The sequence below is a fragment of the Cynocephalus volans genome, chromosome 7 (genome assembly GCF_027409185.1).
Source record: "Cynocephalus volans isolate mCynVol1 chromosome 7, mCynVol1.pri, whole genome shotgun sequence".
Lineage (NCBI taxonomy): Eukaryota > Metazoa > Chordata > Mammalia > Dermoptera > Cynocephalidae > Cynocephalus > Cynocephalus volans.
Window position 1 is genome coordinate 62927099 of NC_084466.1, and position 17050 is coordinate 62944148.

A 17050-nucleotide genomic window follows, 5' to 3' on the forward strand; every position below is an offset into this window, starting at 1 on the left:
TCCATGAGTTCAGCTGGGTGGATTAAGTTGGGGGTCCTTCTGCTCCACGTGATGTTGACTGGAGTTACTCATGAATCTGCATTTATCTGGGAGGTTGGCTAGGGTACAGTGTTCAAGACTCCCTCATTTATTGTCTGATACTTGGTGCCTTGTTTGCTGGGGCCCCTTGGTTGTTCTCTGCATGGCCTCTTTCCAGTACTCTCGTCATTCCGTAGTCTAGCCCAAGCTTCTTTATGTGGTGCTGATAAGAGGGCAAAAAAGAAAAGCTGCTTGTTCTCTTATGGACTAGGCTTGGAACTAGTGCAGCATCACTTCAATAGCAGTCAGTTGATCACAGCAGATCACAGGGCCAGCCCAGATTCAAGGAAAGGCGAAATACATTAGACACTGCCCTTTGATGAGATTAGCGGTGTGCAAGGGTGGGAGGAACTGTTGGCAGTCACCTTCAGAGAGTCTACCTCAATCACATTAAACCATGCTCAAGGCTTGAAACTTCTTTGAAAGGATAGCCCAGATGATTGAAACTAGGTGATCATTAGAGTGACCATGTAACTTAACATCGAAGCTGGGACATTTTTGAGTGTAAAAAGCACTGTTTTTAAGTATTCCAGGACCCTCGGGTATAACTAGATTGTCCCCGGCAAATGAGACCTGTGTACCACCCTAGTTACAGTTTGTAAGGAGCTTTTCCCACTTCCTGTTTATCATCACTCTGAGGATATAGTCCTTTGGGATTTTAATTTTTCTGTGGTTAGGAACTCCCGTTAAACTTTCTACCTTGTGTAAGCTCTGGACTTTCATTTCTATCCCCCTTGCCTTGGGAGGCTGTCTAAATAGGGTATCACTTTCCTGGATTGGCCCATGACCTTAGGGAGTCTCGTTTTCCCTGTATTTGGTCTTATGATTTCTTATTATCTATGGTCTTTTTGATGCTTTTAAGACTTTATTAAGCTTTTATAGTTGTTTTCAGTGTGAGATTTGATGTTAATAACTTAACCTACCTTTATAAAGAATAGGGACAAGTATGGTTAATTTGCTTGAGATAACAGGAAAAAGAACTGAAGGAATTGCTGAATGTCAAGTAAATGTGTCTTTTCCACAAGAAATAAAAGTTCCCAAGAGTTCTTTCTAAAGTTGGGAGGTAGGAGTATGGATTTTGGGGGGGGAATTAAAGGATTGGCGTCATTATATTATCTATTATCTTCTTTTTTAAACTTCATGTTTCACTTTTTGACAATCTGTTGAAAAAAGTTTCTGTTATGAAAAATTAGGAAATTATTTTCTTCAAAATAATTTCTGTTTTTATCAATTGTATTATTACTTTGTCAAGGCTTTAAAGATTAACATTCTACAACTAATTTCCCTGCTGTTTAAGCTTAGTATTAATTGTAAATAAATTTATACTTTCTTCTAGTCGTTAGATCATGCTATCTTAATTTTGAAGTATTTATTTTCATTCTTCATTGTCTATATTTCAAAATTAGGTACTGTTTTTTAAAAAAGCGTTCCTGGGTGAATTTTACAAAATATGCATGGGGTTTTTTTTATTTTCAGGTTCATCATAGAATTTTAGTCTATACTTTATTCAGATACATAGTTATAATTTTCTCATTATTTTTTCTCTATATATGTGTATATTCCTTTTATTTCTCAAAGCAGAGTTCTAGCTGGTTAATAAATGTTTATTTTTCAAGCTGGCTGTATGCCCTAAAATGCTTTTTTTTGAAGAATTGGTTTACTTATTGAACTATCCTTTCTTTTTCTCTTCTCTATACTTCCTGTCTTTATTTGCTTTGATGTTGAAATCTAATTTTTAATAAGTACATATTTTTTGTCTTAATTATAAGCTCTGATTTGATTTGGTCCATATTGCTTATATCATGTAAAAAAAATGATTGCTCATTTTGTTTTTCTCAAGGTTTGTGTGTTTGCAGTGAAATGGATTGTAATGTTAATTATTTCTACAGGTTTATTATACTTGATGTCTGTTATCTAAATTACCTTAATTAGTTGCTTTAATACATTTTTATTCAATACTAATTTATTCAATTAATTTTTACATGAATGTCTTAATGTTTTCTTTAGAAGAGTATAGTGATTTGAAGAAGGCATGAATTTTTCTTTAAAAGAAGTACATTTTTGTATTGTTAAATTGCCAATCTCCTAAGTGGTCTTTGTCATATGCAGTCATCAAAAAACAAACAAATGTGATATTCACGTCATGTCATGGCATCAGTTCTCTCCATACACCTCCCTCCCTTCTCTCTGGCTGCCTCAAAAAAGGAAAGGGTTGTATGTTTCGTGTAATGGCAGCTTGAAATTTATTTTCTTATTCACAGTAGTTTTAAGAAAGTCATTGCTATTACTTTAAAATAATCACAGTAAAAGAGATTGGTCAAGAGAGATCCTTTGGAGAATCCTTGACACGTTTTAAACGTGTCACTTACTTATACATGAACATTTCTTTCCAATGTTCTTAAAAACAGTTTTTAGGTGAGCTTATTAAGCACCTTACCTCTGAATCATATTAAAGCTATTTGGTGAATACTATTTTTCATAATGGAGAAGAAAAACCAGCTTTCTACCTTTTAGAGCTGGAAGGAGAATTTAGGTTGAGAGAATATGTGTTGTGGTAGTTGACGGTGGGTTCTCAGACCTGACTGCTGAATTAAAACACTCTTCAGTTTCTCACTGTGCATTCTGAAATCTTAGACTCACTTCTTTGCTAAGCTTCAGTTTTTCCATTTGTAAATTGGACATAGCATTAACAAAAGTGTTTAGCAAAGTACCTAAGATGAGTAATGCTCAGTAAACTTTAGTGACCTTTTCTTTTTTAAAAAAATTCTTTTATTTATGTATTTACTTTGTAATCCTTTATTATTCTTTAATTATTTTTCTACATGTATAATGAGTCTGTTGTAGTGTGGGCTAGAATTTTGAACAGAGATGAGCAATTAAAATAAGAGTCTTGGGCCGGCCTGTGACTCATTTGGGAGAGTGTGGTGCTGATAACACCAAGGCCACGGGTTCGGATCCCTATATAAGAATGTCCGGTTAGCTCACTTGGGAGAGCATGGTGCTGACAACACCAAATCAAGGGTTAAGATCCCCTTACCAGTCATCTTTAAAAAAAAAAAGTAAGAGTCTTAACTGAAGCCAGAGGTGATGTAATTTCACTACTAGCTTAATTTTAACTTAAAATCACCAGTTCTCTTGCAGTCAGCTTAAACCCATTTTTAAAGTCATCATGGTGGAAATCAATAAATTTGAATTCCATAAAAACAACAAAAAAAGTGAGAGTCTTAGACTGCAAAGAAGATATTAAATAAGTGTCCAGTGTAAACATGTTTTTAAAATATGATTCTAAGGAAATGAATTGCTTTGGCCTGTATCACATTATAATAAAATTTAAAAGAAACCTACCATTAATATGCAGCAGAAGATATTAATGACTTAGTTGGGTGTGTGTTCAATCCAGCAAGATTGACGAAGCACTGCCATTAGTGTAATACTTCTCTATTTGATTTTATAAAAGATTGGTAGGAACTAGGTCAGGCATCTGCCTTGAGTGCTTCTGAATAAACATATTTCTATCAGTCTTTGTCCTGTTTTGGTTATTTAATACAATATAGATGACTATAAACCAAAAGATGCCTGGTTTGGAGGGCTACATTCAAGACTATTTTGGTCTTAGTTGGCATCTTTCATTTATTAGTTTGCCAGTTTTCAAAATACTTTTTGTTTACAGTGGACTCTTTGTACGTGTGTATTCTTGTGTTTGAATCTTATAATGACTTATATTTGCCTGCCAGGTGGCTGTGTAAAATAAGATTTTAAACAATAGTAACTTTACATTTTATCTTATAAAGCTGTGTAATACAAAAAATTATTATGTATTTAGAAGTAGCTACAAATAAATCTATTAATCTGTGGATGATGAGTGGGTGTTGCGTTTAAGGGATCATTGTATTTTTGCTATATAAGTTAGGAAAACTTATCTAGCATTATCCTTTGGATCACTTTTTGTCTGTTTTGTTTGTTTGTTTGTTTGTTTGCTTTTTTAAACAGTATGTGAGCTTTGGCATCAGTATCCCAGTATTTCAGCTTATGCATACATAAGCTAGCTGTAGCTTTTCTTGACGCTTCTGTTGACATGTTATTAGGAGGAAATGCCTAATTGTTTGAATCATTTACCACAAAGCTTGTTAATTTGGTACACTAGAGATAATAATGCTAGCTACTTAAGGAACAAATGGCTGCCTTGCTGGTTAAAGCCTTAAGTCCCTCCTTCTGTCTGGAGGTAGCTCCTCATGTAACCCATTCTTCATTCATACCGTACTATTTCTAAGAAATTGGCCACGTTTCTCTTTATCTAACTTCTGCCAATTCAGTTGTTTAGACTACATTACTCTTTCCCAGCATTCTTCATTCCTTCTCAAATGACTTTAAAACAGAGCATTCAGGATGCTTTGTGATCTTAAGTATTTTTTTTAGAAATCAGTTTGGTAGTTATTCCTAGTTGGTAGCTGTTCTTCTGGATTTAAACCAATAATGATTCTGTACATGAGTGAGGAAAATCTGCCTGACTCACAGGGCTTCTTTCCTGGTTATACTTCTTATCCCCGACCTGTCAGTCAACTCTTTTTTTCTTCTGTGGTTGTGGCCCCACCAATCTCAGAAATGGATTCTCTGCCCTGGATTTTTCTTGCAGCATACTCACTAGGTAGGTTGGATTCCTTTTTGGTTAACTGTGGCTCCTTCCATTAATTTTAAGCTATGTCCTGCCCTAATCTTAATGAGTGAAGGTGCTGACCTTCCTTCAACATTTATCTTGCCTATTTGCAAAAAGGCTTATGGCCTCTGTTGAATCTCTCAATAAGTTGCTGGGTCTACTCTGAAGGCAGTATCACATAGTGGTTAAGAGCTTAGCACTTTGAAGGTTTGCTAGCTGTGTGACTGCAGGCAGATTGCTTACCTCTGTGGGTCTCTGTTTTTTCTTCTGTAAAATAAGGGTTCTAATGTTACCCTTCTCTCTCTGTTAGGATTACCTGCACTAACAAATATCTCAAAATACCAGTTACTTCAACGCATTTTTCTCCCTTGTAACGGAAGTTCTGAGGTAAGAAGTCCAGGTCTGCTGTGGCAGTTCATGGTCATCAGCAACCCTCTGCCATCTTTTGCTTGTGGCTTACATCCTCAAGGTGATCCAGAATGACTGCTGTAGTTATAACCATCATATCTACATCTCAGGCTCTCAGGCAGCAAAACGGAGGCAAGGGGCAGGGGTGAGGTGGGGAATGGGCTCAACCAGCTTTGTAATTCTTTACAGGAGTCTATCAAAAGTCATGCTCTGCTTATACTCCATAGGTCAGAATTTGATGATGTGGCCACACCTAGTAGCCACAGAACACTGGGAAGTACATGTTTAATTTGGGTACAGTTGCCACCCATAATCAGGTTTGATTTTTAAAAAAGAAGGTGAGAATGAGTATTGGGGAAGTAACTAGCAGTTTCTACCCCATGACCTCATGAGATTGCTGTGTGTCGTACACTTTAAGGGAAATAGTATATGTAAACACTTAGTACTGGGCCTGATACAAATTAACACCTCAGCAAATACCATACATTATTTACTGTTAAAGGGTTAGATTTCTAGCATTTCCCCCTTTTTCTTATTCTTTCAATTCATTTACATACTTTCCAAGAGGTATGATCTTTTATAATATTATGTATAATACCTGAAATTTACGGAAACAACCATAGATGATTTTTTTCCTGGAAAGAGTTAGGTAGGTTATCTTATTGGAAACCATTAGTTTCTGTAGAAGAGTTCTTAGCTTCTTACTTCATTAGTAATTCTTGACATTGGTAGAGTTAATATGTGTCTTTTCATTCTGAATTTGGAATCCTCAAATACTTTTCTTTTCCACTACGTTGAACCAAAACACTCCCCACTGTTTGATACATATTTGTTTTGAAAAAGATGAGGTGAATTAAAAATAGTTCTACTTAAAATTTTTTTATTACATCCTTTAGTTAAACGGAAAGTCTTTTAAGATGATAAAGAATGAAGATTGGGAATGAGTTTACTTAATGCATAGCCTTTGGCTTCACTAAACACCTCAGTGTTAATTGCCAAATTTATATATATCTTATACAACCACAACTTTGTTATTTTCTATATATCTGTCACCTAGTGAATTTTACAATATACACAACAATGCTTTGTTCTGTAATAGCAAGAGATATAGTTGAACCTCCTTTTTCTTGCCTCTTATTAAGTATAATCTGTGTTATAGTCAGGTAATTCAAATCTTTATTAAGAAATGAGGGAGGGAAATATAACTGGGAACCAAAATGACACTTAATATATAGCCTGCTTCCAGTTTTCAAAGTGGCTGAATTTTACATTCTGAATCTCAATGCATTGTTTTTGGCTGCATTGTAACTATTCGACATACACATATATATATGCCTGTGGTTGTGTTTTTGGTTTTGCTGTTTTATAAATCAATCACCTATGACTTTTAGCTATTGTGCAACATGGTGACTATAGTTAATAACAATGTATTGTGCACATTTAAGAATTGTCACCACAAAAAATATGTATGGTGATACATATGTTAGTTATGTCAACTAGCCATTCCACAATATATACATATTTCAAAACATCATGTTGTACACCATAAATATATACAATTTTTGTCAATTAAAAAATAATTTTTTAAAAAAGAAAGAAAATATACTCTAAAAAATCACCTGTGACTTTTAAGTTGTTTTGTTTGGTGTTTCTCTATAGTATTAGGTATATAAAGTCTTTCCTTTTTCTTTCTATAGGGATTTCTTTCAAATATCTATACATGGATAGAAAAAAAATCCAAAAATCAAAATAGTGTTTTGAGGATATAAGATCATGGTGTCTGCATTCATACTTGTTTTTAAAAAATAATTCTTTAGGTTTAAAGAATTAATTTTATAATTAATTCATTTTAGGGTAATTTTATACCTAAACTTTTTAGGTATAAAATGATACCTAAAGTAAATGCTAAATGATCTAGTTCTTTTTAAAACCATATTAAGTGGTAAGAAGATTCAAGCAACCATTGAGACTAAAATTAGTATCACTCAGCATTTCTTAAGAACCTTAAAAAATAGTTAATAAACATTTGTTATAACGTGGAAAACTCAATGAGGTGTGATTAAGAATAAATCAGTAGACTTGCTTAGTTTTGCACTTTAATAATGTAGAAAAATATGTGCTAAATATCCTAGAGGACAGTAATCAAAATTACTTTTGAAAAGTTGGGGGCCTATTTTCAAAAATTAACTGCATCTTTAAAAATATTATTATAACTTGCTTTTAAATATAATTGAATACTCTGGAATCCTTGGTTTGGAAAACAGGCTTTTAAGATATGTAATAAAGGGGTATGTTGCAATTGTCTCATTCTTTAATATCAAGTTATTATTTTTTCCAAAATAACTAATGGTTGAAATAAAACTAGGGTGTTTGTATTTTATATACGAAATTCTTATTGTACTTTTTTGGCATTATTAGAAAAATTTAATTAAATATAGGTAACTTATAATAGCTTATAAGATATATCACTGATTTTTGTTTGATAGAAAGTCTTGAAGCATTGTGTATTTTTGTCAAGAGAAGAAGTCGGAATATAATCATCTCTATATATTTGCTCTTTAGGCAAATTTTAGATTTCATCTTACATGTTTTTCTTTGCACAGTACGTGTTCACCACTCCTTTGGTGTTTGTTGACAGAAGCAGATTAATCTTAATTTTAGTTTAAGCAAAATATGGTTAGGAAAATGTCTGCTACAGAAGAAGCCATTATATATTTCAAAGCTAAATACAAATAATTTCTAAGTTTCATGCTGTTTTGGACAGTCCTTATTACATCTCTGCTTTATTAGGGATAATTACGATTCAGTTGGTATAATTTTAACCTTGATTAACATCATTGCAGTTTAAGGTATTTAACCATAATTTATTAGATGAGCATATCTTTAAGATTGTATTGTCACACATTACTCCTGACTGATTTAAATTGCTGATAAAACGGCTGCTATTATTATTTTGTTGTTTCAGATTTTTACATAAAGCTAGAAAATAAAAGTCCCAGGAAACCCATCATGTGTAATTTTAAACTAATAAAATGAATACTGTGTTTGCCTGTAGCAATTTTAAGTATATTCTTGTATCTTATAGTAGTTCATCACAGAATTTAAGCAGGAATTTGTTAAAGTTCTTTGTTCTGTTCATGCATAAGTAGAAAGCCTAATTAATATAAATGTGCATTTTTGTGCCTGTAAGATAATAATCAGTGTCTTTATTAATAAAAAGTCTGTGAAAGGTGAGGCTTATTACATCCTATTCAGAATTTAATTTAAACCTTAGAAAAGCCCTATGAAATAATCATTATTATCCCCCTTTTACTGTGAGGATGTTCAAATTTTAAAAAAATTGAGGATCTTGCTTATGACCATGTAAGTAAACTAGTAGAAGTTAGTGGAATTTGGACCCAAGTTTGACTCCAGAACCCATCCTTATGTTTCACTGTGCTATAATTTTCTTCATAATATGTCAGTTCTGTGGATTGTACGAGTCACGAAAAGCTAATCTCCTTTTCAGAAAACCTAGGATGTAAAAATCTAGATTCACCAATAGACAAATTTGGGATGTTCTTTACTCTTGTGAGATGGGTGATTCACCTCATGTTCTTTAAATAACATGACATGACATTAAAAATATTATTTGCTTTTCCAAAATTCAGTTTTTCACTCAACATTTTAGGAATACTTGCACTGTGAGATTGTATCAACTGAGGTGAACCTGTATTTTGATATTCTGTATTTGACACATACTTTGTGAATGTCTGTTTTCTGCCAGGTTCTAGGTGTTAGAGATGTAAGTGGCCTGCAAAACCAGACATGCTTCCTGCTGGCTCTGAAACTGGTGAACCTGGGTTTCAAATCTTGGTTCTACCTCTTACTAACTGTGATCTTGGGCAGGTTAGTTAACCCTATAAGTCTCTGTTTCTTCATCTGTAAGAAGGAAAGAATGATAGTACCTTTCTTAGGGTTGCTTGAGGATTAATTGAGATAATGGATATTTGTAGCATGATAATGTATATTTCTGGCATGTGGTAAAAATACTTAGTCAATGTTACCTTTTATCATCACCTTAAAAGTAACATTTGACTTGTAACTAACTAAAAAAAAGCAAACTGAACAAGCTTATTCAGTATCATCACCTTCAGCCTGGGATAGTAGTCATCTTCCTTGTACTATTTGCAAAGTTTAACAAATATCTCCTTTCATTTATTCTGCATTCTGCCAAATACATTTTATCAGCACCGCACTCTCCCGAGTGAGCCACAGGCCGGCCCGCTGCCAAATACATTTTAAAATATAGTAAAAGGCATAAGTTGTGTTTTTATTTTTCATATTTAAGGATAGTATTAGAATCACTGTGTGGGAAAATTCCAAGTACAAGAGAGTGTATGTTTGGCTCATGGCAACTATGGCAACTTACTTTTTATTACCTTTCTTTTGAAAAAGAAAGCTAAAGAGTCACTTTGTGATTTGTTCTCTGGAACAATATTTACTTATGAGAAAAGATTCGAGAAAGAAATTCTGCAGTGACTGCAAACAATAATATTATGAAAGTTTACTCTGACTCATAATTGACATTTTGTATGATTTCTTGAGTTTCTTGAATAGATAGTATTTTTTTTAGAAAATACTAAAATTAAAAACTAGACATTTTCTATACATGTACAGCACAATATTTAGGCACTAGAGTATGTAAATTCAAGTGCAAGTAGTTTTGAATTTTAAAAAGGTACATTTATAAAAAGTTACAAGGGCAATCAATCTAGCCAGATTTCCTTCAAGATTATTAAAGTGTTTTAGAATATTGTGACTTATCAAAAGGTTAAGGAGGAATTAAATGCATTCAGGTAGGATTTTTTAGAGATGTTACATAAAAATGAATCTGATTTCTTCAGTGGTTTCTCAATAATAACTTTGTTATAACTGTTAAATTTTCCTTTTGTGAATTGATGCAAAAATATTACTTGAAATACTTCTAAGAAAATTTGTGCAGCTATATCTTCTATAATAAGATATGTCAGGTCTAATTTTATTATCTGTAGTGAAATCTTGTTAGAGAAAGTCTTGCTTTGACCTTAAATCACTACCACTTTTTTCATTACCAAAGTCCAAATGCCAAGGAAAAGTCATAAACTAGAGAGGTATATAAACAGTTCGATTATAGTGACTGTTAAAATTAATTTTACTATTTTTCTTATTTCTGTAGTTCCTTTAAGTCCTGTTTAAGCCATTTTAAAGTATGTAAGAGATAATTTGATGTTTTAGTAGAAACACCTTTTTTTAGTATAAATGAAAGAAGATTGTGTAGTTATGTGGAGGGTTTTTGTTTTTTTCTTAATATGAATTTTTTAAAGGACTTTTTTGTATAGTAGATTTTGAAAGTATTTTTTAAGTATCTACAGCCAACTTTTACATTATCTTAGATGTTGTAACTGGAAGTCAGTTATAGTTTTGGGAATGAATAGTAGCTTTACTCATTTATTCTAAGTTTTAGTGTATAATCAAACTTTTGATATATATGCTAATTTAACTGTAACCTCAGTCAGGATTTTCAGAAATATTTTGTTGAAGTTTATTAAGATTAGTTGCCAGATTTAATGGTTCTATTTAATTTATTTATTTCTTGGCTCTGGCTGGTATGGGCATCCGAATCCTTGACCTTGATGTCGTCAGCAACCTGCTTTCCCAAGTGAGCTAACTAGCCAGCCTAGTTTTATTTTAAAGAACCAAATTTAAGATACCATTTTTTTCTTGGAAGCCAAAGAATAAGATGCATAGAAATGAGTTAGCTGTTCTCTGGGGAGAAAATGCAGTCACCTTTAAGTTAAGTTTGTAGATTATTTCATTGAACAGCCATATGTAAAACTTAATTTTTAAAAATAATTTCTTGTTTCTCATGAAGTAAAATTAAGGCAACTCAGTGAGTCTGAGATTTTGCATCAAAATAGGTATTGAAAAGAATCAATAAAGTTCGTTTATACGAATGTTTAGTGATGTTTATTTAATATTTTGAACTTGAAAAATGAGCAGATGTTTAGAGTGACTCTAAACATAAACTCCTTTATTATTCTTATACCACATACTCCATTGAGACTAAGTTATCCATACTCCGTTTGAGCTCAGCCTGCAAAGAAATGAATTTGCTGATTTTTGTCACTTGCAAGACCAGTCAGGGTTCATGTAGCCTGCCAGTTGACTATATTAGTACATACTATTGTGTGAAATCATCAAGTGGTAATAATTGTTTTTAAATTGACATATGTAACTTTTTATTATAATTGTTAATACAAGCAAAAAAGCTAGCATTGCTCTTATTTTTTTATTGTCATCAAGCAGTTTTCTAGGAATTTTCAGCAAAATATCAATTCAGTTATAATTCTAGTATGAAGTACAAGAACTGAATAAGCTTTTGGTGCCTGCTATTAGAAATCAAATCAATAGCTTTTATACCTTTTTACAATCTCATTTTGTTTCACTATAGCTCTGCTTTAGGTACACATCTATTTTGCTCTCAGTGGTTAATTTTACCAGTTCAGTTTCTTTGTAGATTTTTGCCATAAGTTGAAAGGATTTTAAACCTCATAGCCTCTAAAATATTTTATTACCATTTATTTAAATGAACGATAGATAATGTACATGCTTGTTTTCTGTGCAAATACCTAAGACATTCTGATTGAAAGACAGCTTAAGGAAAAATAAACAAATAGCAAAAGCATTCAGTCTTTATTTACAGTATATAGAAGATTACTGTTTTCATTTTAGGTGGAGTAATAGTCTGATCAGCAGGAACACCCCAGAGAAGGACATCTTTAAGCGATAGAATTTACATACCGTTAGCTCACAGCAATTGATTAGCAGCAGGGCTCTGAAGTACAGAGCTAACTGGGAACATTATTTGGGATGCCTTTGATGCTGTGGTTTTCCAAAGCTTGCTGGCTGCATGCTTGTTGCCTTTGTTCGTGACACAGGTAGTTACTTGATAAAATGAAGTGCATCGCTGTGAACAATTGACCCTTTGGAACAATCCAGGCTGGTCAGCAGTCTGAAACCACATTTTAAAGCCATCATTATAGCCTCAAACTTAAGAGTTTCCAGGGTACAGACAAAGGTGTTGTCTTCCTTTAGTACAAGTCGAGTGCCATTTTCAGACTTTATGAAGTATTTAAATTGAATGATATTTGATGACACAGAAAACTCCTCTGGAAATCCATCCAGCCTGCTTTTGGACACCAGGACAATGCGAGATTTTATTTTTGTTATGAAATCAGGAGCATTACAGAAGATTCTCAGTCCTTGTGAGCGATCGTGGTTATCTGTTATTTCCAAGAAAGTAGTCTCCCTGGGTGTTAGCTGTTCTTTTTCCCACCTGGATTTCACTTCTTCTGCCAGTCCCTTCAGCTGAAAGAATTCTGCTTCTTGTGCAAGAAGCTGATTCTCTCGAAACCCTTCGGGCAGTAGAAGTTCTCCATTTCGTAGGAAGTTTAGGACATGTCTGAAGAGGAGCCCATCCCTGTCTATGAAATAATGTCCATCAGCATCAAACGGACAGAGGATTTTTCCATTTACTATACCTTCAAGGAAAGTGTCTGGGTACTTGGTCAGTGTTTGTTTTTGAGTAATGTATAAATATCCACCAACGTTGAGGGTCATCAGTGTGGATTTGCAGTTCTTTCCTTGGTCAGTATCTTCCAGGCTGTTGTGTTTCCCTTCATACTCCTTTTCTTTTTCTCTTCTGTTTATTTTACGCTCCATTTTTGCAGATGCTGTTTCAGCTTGTTCTTCTGGGCTTAGAGATTTTTAAAAAAGAAACACTTGCACACAAACACGCCTTTATTCAGCCTCAGCCTGGTGATAGAATGGAAATGCTGGCAGCATCGCCTGCGCTGTCAGCTCAGTTTTGCAGTAGGTGGCGTATTGGCTATGTATGCAGGAGCTCTCTGGAGTAAGACGGGAAAGAGAATTTGCATTTAACTGTATCAGGGAAGGGATGTGTTGTGAAAAGTGTTTTCATGGATATTCTTTGAAGTAATAAGAGTTACTCAGAGTAAATTGAATTTCTTCTTACCAGCTAAACATTTACAAATGTTTAATTATCAAGCCAGTTATGAATTTTTATACATTTCTAAATGTCTTTTAAGTTATTTCTTCATTAGGCAGGCTTAATATTGAATAATACTGTCATCGTTTGGAAAATAATGTATATTGAATTTGTATCATTTTTAAAGTAAATCATAAATAGGAAACCTAAGGTGGAAGGAACTAGGTGTATAGAATTTTCTCTTCTATAAAAAGTCACACAATTTCACAGTAGTGTAGTCAGTTTTGAGACCCAAATAAGAATATTTAAACCTGTTATTTGTTGGTACTGAACTTGAATTTAATTGGATTTGCATGTGATTCTGATTTTGGGATCTTTGTTAAGTGAGAAGAAATTTTAGCATCCTTTAACAAAAGGTTATTTTTTTGTATCCTCGAGGTAAAAAATCAAATAGATAGGCTTTGTAGTAAGTATTTACATTTTCTTGTTAAGATTTTCTATGGAAATTTCATAAGCTTTTTTCACACTTAACCTGTTTCAGTGCTGAACAAAGACTTGGACTATTATAGAAAATACTGTAATTACGTGGATGCGTGTACGTCTGTTGGGAAGATAAGAAAAGGATGGAGATTCAAAATACTTATTATACAATAGTGTCATGGATAAGTTAGTTTTTGTCTCTCATTTGTTTGTTTCACAAAGGGTAAGAGGAACTACCAAAAGCCTAACATTTAAGAAAAAAAAACTTGAGAGCTAGAACAGTGTGAGTATGATATCCACCTCTGTAACTTGCCTTTGAAAGCATTTTAGGGTTCTGAACTTTCACCTCTAGAATTTATAGGCCCAGGGGTAAGAAATCTGAACGTTGTCCCCAGTATACTATTTTTTCATTTGTCTGTTGTCTAAATTATTCTGAGGAACTACATTGTTCTTAGAGTTAGACCTTAGATTTTATATTGATTTATATTTCTATTGTATTAAAGGTATTTTTAGATTATTCAACAGCATGTTGATAGACGTATTAGAATAGATTCTTCTAAAAATGCCTACCTTTTATTTTCTCTAAACAGTGTTAGATTTTCTTCAGACATAAAAAAAAAGATATCCTTAATTATAGTAGATTTTTAATTTAACATTTATGTATCATTGAGATTATAAAAAAAAATCATTGCCATTGAACTGGAAAACTAAGGCATAACATTTTTAGAACTGAGTTTTTGTTTAAAGACCATGAAATTCAACTTCCTCATTTTTCTTGGGGATTTTTAGTTTTTTTATCTAGGACTTTATTCCTTGTTAATGTCAGAGCCAACTCCTAGATTAAAGCTTCCTCTAAGTCCTGCAGCATTTAAGAAGTTTACTTTTGTATTCTGACAATTTCATGTGTGTGTTGATTTTGTTTTTTTAGTATCAGGTCGTTTCAATGGAAATGACTTCTTAAGAAATACTGAATAGATTTTTGTGGGGGGAGCAGGGTACAACTTTGGAAATGTATTCATGGAATTCCTACGTTACCATTACAAATGGTCACTGAACTTAATTAGCATCATATAATAGCAAAATCAACAAAGGCACAACAATTTCATTTATAGATACAGTCCTCTTTTTATGAACTTTATGGGATACCAGAATCCATAAAACATAACTGTAATATAGTGATGAAGACTGCTAGAATTTTCTTGTATGATTAAATAAAGTGATGTAGTTGGATACTGTGTAGTGTTGGGTCTGCTTCCTTACACCCTGGTTGGCCAGTCTGTACGTGCTTTTGTTGCAGAGTCTTGACTCTATTGCTGCTAAGGGTGGGCTTCCATATGGATGGTGAGAGGGTAGGAGGTGAGGCAGGACTGCTGGAAGTGGGACCACTGACCCTGTCAGTCATCACTCCTGAGCTGCTTTACACTTGCTGACTCACTCATGTCTGGTTTCTGCTGCTGGGATTTCAAAACCACTGATAAGTACTCCTTATTCCTGCAGGCTTGCCCTGACAGACTCTGAACCACACATCTTGCGCCTCTTACCCTTGATTGCTTTTTCTCACTCTAGACTTCACTCTGGTGTTCTTGGCTTCTGCGACCCTGATATGTATGATTTGTTCTCCACTTATGGCCTCAGAACAGTAGTGTAACTGAAACCTTGTCTTAGTGCCTAACTGGAAGCTGATATGAATCCATAGGATGTTTCATTTATGTCCTCTTTGCCCCAACTTGAAGTCTTAAAAAAGAAAAATGGCACCCAGTTAGCCCCTCCTTATCCCCGTTACTTCACATTACCTCCATTAAAGCAATTCACAGAATTGCAGGGGTTTGTTGATCATTGCTGCCTCTTGTGGTACATATGCCTCTTAGGAGAAAGCCAGGTTGTCTTCTTTGTAGTCTATTCTAAGTTTACATTTACTTGTTAGAGGTTGGGGGGATGCTTGTCCTAGGTAGTGTCAATCAGGTCCACACAGCCCTAAAACTATAAAAAATGGTGCATCAGTACCTATACCAAGGGACGTTTTCCTGGTTTATGTGACTATATTTCTCTGCCTTATTGCGGATATAAACTGGAATTATTCAGTTCAGTGGTTTCAGCAGAAGGGCTTAAATCACACATCAAATATAAGCTCACCTAGATCCACCTGACCACTGGATTTGAGGATTTCATTTACTTTTGCAGGCAGAAAGATAGAACATTTCGAAAGATAGGGGCCCTGTTTTCTATTTAGTACTTTGGTCCTTTATTAGAATTAGATCACCTCTATCTTAGACATTGTAATCATGCATATAAAAGACCCTTTTAGCCAACTAAGAACTTAAACAGATCCTTGGTATGAATCTATCTGATAGTTAATTGGGCTCAGTACGTAACCAAATTCTGGCAAAACCTTATACTATGAGGTAATGCTAATCTCCTACCATCTGCATTAGGCAGGACTTATTCTGGGCCAATAGGAGGAACTCCCATCTTTTCTGCCAACTCCTGATGGGAAATGAGGTTCTTGTCATCACCACAATTGGCACAGGACATCATCTTAATATATACTTGCTCCATTTATGTGCCAGAGCTATTGCCATGCCGTGGAAGGAAGTGGAACCTTACCAGGAAGGTATATCTCCTTGTTGGAAGATACAAGATTTGATAATTTCTGCAGACTCAACAAGTCACTTTGTGAAATTCAAACACTCCTTTTCAAGGAAAAGGAATGGTCTGAGGAGCTGCCTTTGATAAGAACATGGTGCTTCTGTGTTCACATTCTCCACCTCTACCAAATCTTTTTTGGTGTTTTCACTGGCATGCTTCTATGCCTGTCTTTTAAAAGAATTAGTACCTACTACCTTAGAAAGAAAGTAAAATCAACTACAGCTAGAGAAGAAGCTATCAATTTTTACTTAAACATGGCACCAAATCTCTGCCTGGACTTTCCCACATTTTTTTTTTTTTTAAGTTTATTGATCTGTGCTTTGACCTTCCTATGCCTTTTATGAGTTGAGTTTCTCTTTTTTAACATGGGGCTTGCTTCTTCATAGCCTCCTGTTAATAGCATAGAATGTGAGAAATACTCATTTTGAGGTTCAGCTATGAATATGTTAGCCTCTTTTTGTGTGTTAAAAAATAAAAATAAACTACACTGTGTAATGAATTGACATATTTTAAGAATCAAGGATTTTTCCATGTTAATCTAATTCTACAAGTATTTGAATGTCAAAAACTTTAGTTTCATTTTGAAATATAAAATTCATCTGCATTAAATGTCTGGGACTGATATTGTACTAACACTGATATTGTACTAACACTAATATCGTGTCAGCTACCTTATGTAACTGATTGACCACAGCATCTCACAAACTATGTAGAGTGCTTGAACCTTCCTAGGACTTACTGGACATAACCTCTGG

At 33.9% G+C, this 17050-nt stretch overlaps 2 protein-coding genes across 2 annotated transcripts in view; one reads left to right on the forward strand and one right to left on the reverse strand.

The window, feature by feature from the left end:
- GTF2F2 (general transcription factor IIF subunit 2) overlaps positions 1–17050 on the forward strand; it is a 183949-nt gene that overhangs the window by 67682 nt on the left and 99217 nt on the right. The gene's annotated exons all lie outside the window — the stretch shown is intronic.
- KCTD4 (potassium channel tetramerization domain containing 4) lies at positions 12104–12883 on the reverse strand. Its single transcript, XM_063101500.1, has one exon. The coding sequence runs from the start codon at positions 12881–12883 to the stop codon at positions 12104–12106; it is 780 nt and encodes a 259-aa protein (XP_062957570.1).